Source organism: Dromiciops gliroides, chromosome 3 (genome assembly GCF_019393635.1).
Source record: "Dromiciops gliroides isolate mDroGli1 chromosome 3, mDroGli1.pri, whole genome shotgun sequence".
Lineage (NCBI taxonomy): Eukaryota > Metazoa > Chordata > Mammalia > Microbiotheria > Microbiotheriidae > Dromiciops > Dromiciops gliroides.
In genome coordinates, this window is record NC_057863.1 from 542411698 (window position 1) to 542417697 (window position 6000).

The window sequence follows — 6000 nt, forward strand, 5'->3', positions numbered from 1 at the left end:
AAGGGACCCCAGAGCTGATCCAGGCCCCCTCCTCTATTTACAGAGGAAGAGACTGAAGTCCAGTGACTAAAGTTCAAATAGCCACCCAGTGACAGAGTCACATTGGAAACAGATCTTCTGATTGTCTGAGTCTGGGGCTGTTTCTCCTCTGCTCTATCATCCTGCTGCCCCCAAGGCCCTCCTTTTATAAGCAGTCAAACCAAGGCCCAGAGGGGACAATGGAGCAATGTGACAGTTTAGGGGAGGGCTGACCCCAGGGCTGCTGCAGTCCAGGCTGCTCAGCTAAGAGCCAGAGAGAGTTTGTCAATGGCATGTAAGAACCAGATCCAGGATGGACTTCAGAAGGGAGGAGCATCCTCTGGGATCAGGAGACCTGGGTCTGGTCCTGTCTCTGTCATTTCCTCAGTGGAACCTCTTAGAAGTTTCCTCTCTGCTCTCTGGCCCTCTGTCTAATGATGGGGTTGGACTAGATGTGATCAAAGGTCCCATCATCCTCTGAAAGTCTCTGAATCCATAAGGACTCAGCTGTGAGGCAGTGGGAAGAGGCCTGAATTGGGGGTCAGAGGATCCAGGCTTCAGGCCTGGCTCTGTGACTTACAAGCTGAAGGATGCAGGGCCTCTCTCTTCTCTTTTCCTCTCTGAAAACTGAGGCAGTCAGACTAGATTCTCTCTAAGCTCTCTGCTAATTCTTACATTCTATTCTTTGAAGTCCTGGGGAAGCTCGCTTTGGGGGGATGTTTGGAGGCTGGTGGAGGGGGAGGAAGACTGCATCACCTGTGCACAAGGCCACGATCCATAGCCAGGGTTTCCTAAATCCCAATGTCCTCCACACTCCCACCCCCAACCTGGGCCACAGGGATCTGGGACCAGGGTGTTCCCTTCTCTGATTTCCACAGTAATGGACTTTAGGGGTCTATTTTCAGAGAATTTCCCCACATCTAAGAAGACATTTAAAACCATTCTTGCTGTCGGTTCAGTCTTCATCGTTTCCTTGGTGATTTATTTCTTCTGGAAAAGAAATCTATTGAGAACCAGAGGTAAGAGGAGGGGCCTGTCCTTAGGCCTTTAGTCCTTCCACTACTCACCAGGCCCTTTGATTGTTGATATGAGAGGGATCTGAGGATCCCCTGGTTTGCTGGACTAGGGCACCTGCCTTGGATCTGAACATATGGTCTGGCCCTGGGCTGAGGGACCTTTGCTGGGGTGACAGAGGAACTCCTGAGTGGCCCCTGTGCTGGGTGGGCTGTGTCAAAGAGGATTGTCCACTGGGAGTCAGGATGGACTCTAGGGAGAAGCCTCCTTGCCATGTTCCCACCTTGGCCTAATCTCCACACACTCCCATCCAGGAAGTGGTTTCTGGGTAACTTTCCAGGTCTAGGTGGAGGGATGGGCATTGCTGGAGCTGCCCTTGTCAAGGCAGCCTGTTCCCTGAGCTGTTCCCTTCAATGCCTGAATGTGGGCCTGGTCTCAGGTACCAGCCCCAGTCCTTCCCTGCTCTCCCTTACTCTCTTGGCCCCTACTCAGCCACCATGGCCACATGCCCAGTTCTTTCCCAGGCCTGCCCACCCACAGGCTGACTCAAGGAATTCAGTCATTTTGAGTTGACTAATTTTAATCAATCATTTCTAGGTGTGGGTTTGACTCTTATCTGAGTCTCATCTCTCTTCTTATTAAAGCAGCCTGCTCCCAGGTGCCAGCTCCTCTCCCCAGCCTCCTCCCAGCCCTGCTCCCTGTCCCTGCCTCCCTGCCTCTAGTTCCTCTGTCCTGAATGAGGAAGCCCGCTCCCCATGCTCCTGCCCTGGTAAACTGAGGTAGAGACTGAGGGAGTGTAGTTGGGACTTCTCCCAAAAGTCATATCCTAAAGGCAGCAGGGAGGGACCTACTTGGAACCCAGGTAGGGACCCCAGTTCCCCCTCATTTGTCACCTCTTAACAGAGCCTGTGCCCCTTCAATTGTCAAGTATTCTACCTCCCCTCCCACCCCCACCCCCCGCCAGGACGATTTTTATCTGTCCAGTTGAATTGGGTCTTTTCAATTTAAAGTTTTTTTTTTTTCCCCACACATCCTAGATGTGTGACCCTGGGCTAGTCACCTACCTCTCAGTGCTCTCTAAGACTACAGGTAGCAGAGGAGGCACAGACCAGCAATGTTAATGATATTTCCTCCTCCAGAATTCCATAGACCAATGAAATTCCAAATCCATTCCCTTATCCTTTAGGAAATCAGTTATATTTACTTTTAATATGTTCTATCCTTTAGAATATTATTTAATTTAAATTTGTATTGTTTTGTTGTTGTTGGGGTTTTTTTGGGGGGTGGGGTGGGGCAATGAAGGTTAAGTGACTTGCCCAGGGTCACACAGCTAGTAAGTGTCAAGTGTCTGAGGCTAGATTTGAACTCAGATACTCCTGAATCCAGGGCAGGTGCTTTATCCACTGTGCCACCCAACTGCCCCCTAAATTTGTATTGTTTTAAATTGCTTTTTCAAAATTTCTTCATTTACAAACATGTTACATGTACTTGTATCAAGATATTGCTAACCCTTGTAAAACAACTGATTTTGTTTTGTTGACAACAGAGATTATTTCATGCTCTCAATTTCGAGGAGGAAGACAGAGAAGCCTCAGGGACCATCCTGCCTTTCCTGGGGATTTTGAGCTTCCACATAGGTGACCAGCTGGAGAATCTTCTCTCATTTCTTGATACAGAAAGAGGAAGTTTTGTTTCCTCCTTGCTTGTTGTAATTCCTTTAATTCCTTATTCCTACAGTGGCACCAGGACATCTCCTAAAACCTTCTTTGTGGGTGGTGGCTGGAGCCAGAGTGAGAGGGGCAGGAGTGTGGGGGAGGGGGGATGGGTTTGGCGGCCTCACCTGTCCCCATTCACCTGTGGCAGGGGCAGTGGTCAGGTAGGTGCGTCAGGCAGAGGGGGCCTCTGACAGCCTGAGCTACACAAGGAAAGACAGCCTGACATAGGGACATGGGAACAGCCACACAGAGAGAGAAGTGCAAAGCATCCTTGGTCCCCCAGCAGGCCTGGACTCTAAATCCAAAATCCTCATACTTGTTCACCAGAGTGCACAGAAGAGAGGAACGTGGCTCAAGAAATAACCCCAGCCAAGTGCCTTTGCTTTGTTCCACCAGCTGTGGATCTTACGGGAACCCTAGTACAAATGGCATGTGTTCAGAATGCTCTAAAGAACATCTTCCAAGACAGAATAGTAGTAACAGTAGCCTTAGCCCACCTGCAACTTCTGTCAGTAGTCTGTCTGAATCTTTGTGCAGTACACAGACGGCAATGTCCCAGAAGCTCACTCAACATTAGACTCCACATCTCCCCATCAATGCAGCCAAGTCCTGTATCAAATCAGTCACTTTTGGGGGCGGCTAGGTGGCACAGTGGATAGAGCACTTGCCCTGGATTCAGGAGTTCCTGAGTTCCTGAGTTCAAATCCGGCCTCAGATACTTGACACTTACTGGCTGTGTGACCCTGGGCAAGTCACTTAACCCCCATTGCCCCACAAAAAAAAAAAGGAAAAAAAAATCAGTCACTTTTATCAGACTCTGTAGCATCTACCCCAGTGGAAAGTACATCTGGGGACAAAGCAGTACCTGAAACAGAAGATCTGCAAGCTTCAGTACTGGACACTGCACAGCAGCCCTCTGAGGAGCAAAACAAGTCTCTTGACAAACAAAAAAAGAATCAATGTTTCATGTGCAGGAATGTTTACTGTGGTGTGCATTGTTATTCAGATCATAATTCACAATTGCTCTTACAATTACAAAGGTGATGCTGCTGAGAAAATCAAAAAAGAAAATCCAGGAGTTATTAGGGAAAAGATTCAGATCTGAACTCCTGCTATAATACAAAAATCCTTTTGACCATCTGAAAACTAAATTGACTTGAGCTTTTACCCCCTAGTCATTGGGAATGTAAACAATGTATCTTGCATAGACCTTTTAATCATGGATGTCATCAGAAGAATAGATTTTTGGTTTTGTTTTGAAAATGACTGAACATCTTAGGGAAGAGGTGGAGCCAAGATGGAGGAGAGAAGTCAGAAAGTTGCCTGAGCTTTCCCGTATTTCCCTCAAAAAACATGAAATCAAGCCTCTAAACAGATTCTGGAACTACAGAACCTACAAAAAGACAGAGAGGCACAATCCTACTTGAGATAATTTAGAAGATTTCAGGAAAAGTCTGTCTCACCTGGGTGAAAGGGGAGGGTGGCTCAGCACAGCTCAACAAATCAGGCAGCTCATCACTGCTGCAGCTGGACACAGCTGAGAGTGGTAATAAGCTTGCAACAGTGACCCCTGTGCCCCAGGAGCAGACTTCAACTCTATAAGTTTAAAAATAGGCTATAATATGAGTAAGAATCAAAAAAGGACCCTTACCTTTAACAGCTTCTATGGTGAAAGGGAACACCAAAACACAAATTCAGATGAGCTTGTCAAAATGCCTACAAGTGAAGTACTCAAGTGGGAAGAGGATCTTGTCTCAAGACCAAAAAGCCTTCTTTGAAGGGTTCAAAAAGGCTTTTAAAATCCAAATGAGAGGGGGCAGCTAGCTTAACCCTCATTACCCCACCAAAAAAAGGGGAAAAAAATGAGAGAGGTAGAAGAAAAAATGGAAAAAGAAATGAAAGAAATGAGAGTTATGCTGGAAAAAGAAGCACAAAAATTGACTGAAGAAAACAATTCCTTAAAAAATACAATTGGCCTAGGGGCAGCTAGGTAGTACAGTGGAAGAGGCACCAGCCCTGGATTCAGGAGAACCTGAGTTCAAATCCAGCCTCAGAGACTTGACACTTACTAGCTGTGTGACCCTGGGCAAGTCACTTGACTCTCAAAAAAAATACAATTGGCCAAATGGGAGAAAAAAATGGCCAAATAGAAAAGGAGGTGCAAAAGCTTACTGAGCAAAATAATGCCTTAAAAATTAAAATTGGGCAGATGGAAGCTAATGACTCCATTAGACACCAAGAATCTGTCAAGCAGAATCAAAACACTGAAAAAATAGAAGAAAATGTAAAATACTTCATTGGAAAAACTACTGACTGGGAAAATAGATCCAGGAGAGATCATCTAAGGATTATTGGACTACCTGAAAGCCATGATTAAGTAAAGAGTCTAGACACCATATTCCAGGAAATTATCAAGGAGAATTGATCTGATATTGTACAATCAGAGGATAAAATCATCATTGAAAGAATGCAATTGATCACCTCCTGAAAGAGACCCCAAAAGGAAAACTTCAAGGAATATTGTAGCCAAACTCCAGAAATATCAGGTGAAGGAGAAAATACTCCAGGCAGCTGTAACGATTGGAATAACGCCACCTGCTGGATACTTACTGTAGAGGAGTTCTGCCCATGAAGCGAAGGTCTTTGAGGGCAAGACCAGGCATCAGGAAGTGACGCGGACGAGTGGGAGGAGGAAGGAAGAGACTGGCGCGCGGTCTCACTCTCTTTCCTCTGGACTCTGGCGGAGAAGGGAGCTAGAAATGTGCTCTCCCTTTAATAGATAGGAATCTAGGCCTTTTTCTCTCTCTTTACCAAATTCTTATTCTCCTTAATAAATGCTCAAAAGTCTAACTCTTGCTAAAGCTTATAATTTATTGGCGACCACTCATTAGATATTTTAGACAGTTTAGCTAGAATTTTAACCCTTAACAGATGGCTGACCACGAAGAGGAAAGCTGAACCTCACTTCTGATCTTCCGGTTGGGTAAGAAATTTCCCCTACCCTTTAAACTGCTAAGTACTGGCGCACTGGCTGTGTTTTCCCTTTAAATTTTTTCGAATGGACCTTTTAAACTCCCTAATTACCCTATTTTTGATTTTAGTCTGTTTAACCAGACAAATGGGAGATAAGATCATGTTAATGCTTTGTTTTTGTGGATTTTCTATTTTTATTTTTATTTTTGTTAAAAGAGCCAGCAACTTACTCACACAAGGAAATATCTCTCCCTCTCCCAACCATGCTTTTTCAGAGAAA

At 45.6% G+C, this 6000-nt stretch overlaps 1 protein-coding gene across 1 annotated transcript in view; it reads left to right on the forward strand.

The window, feature by feature from the left end:
* LOC122749863 (butyrophilin-like protein 8) overlaps positions 1-5724 on the forward strand; it is a 30381-nt gene extending 24657 nt beyond the window's left edge. The window contains exons 6-8 of the mRNA XM_043996423.1: positions 924-1037; positions 2579-2669; positions 5679-5724. Coding sequence (XP_043852358.1) covers positions 924-1037; positions 2579-2669; positions 5679-5718 — 245 coding nt within the window. The 3' untranslated portion in view covers positions 5719-5724. The remainder of the gene's footprint in view (positions 1-923; positions 1038-2578; positions 2670-5678) is intronic.
* Positions 5725-6000: the final 276 nt, after the last annotated feature.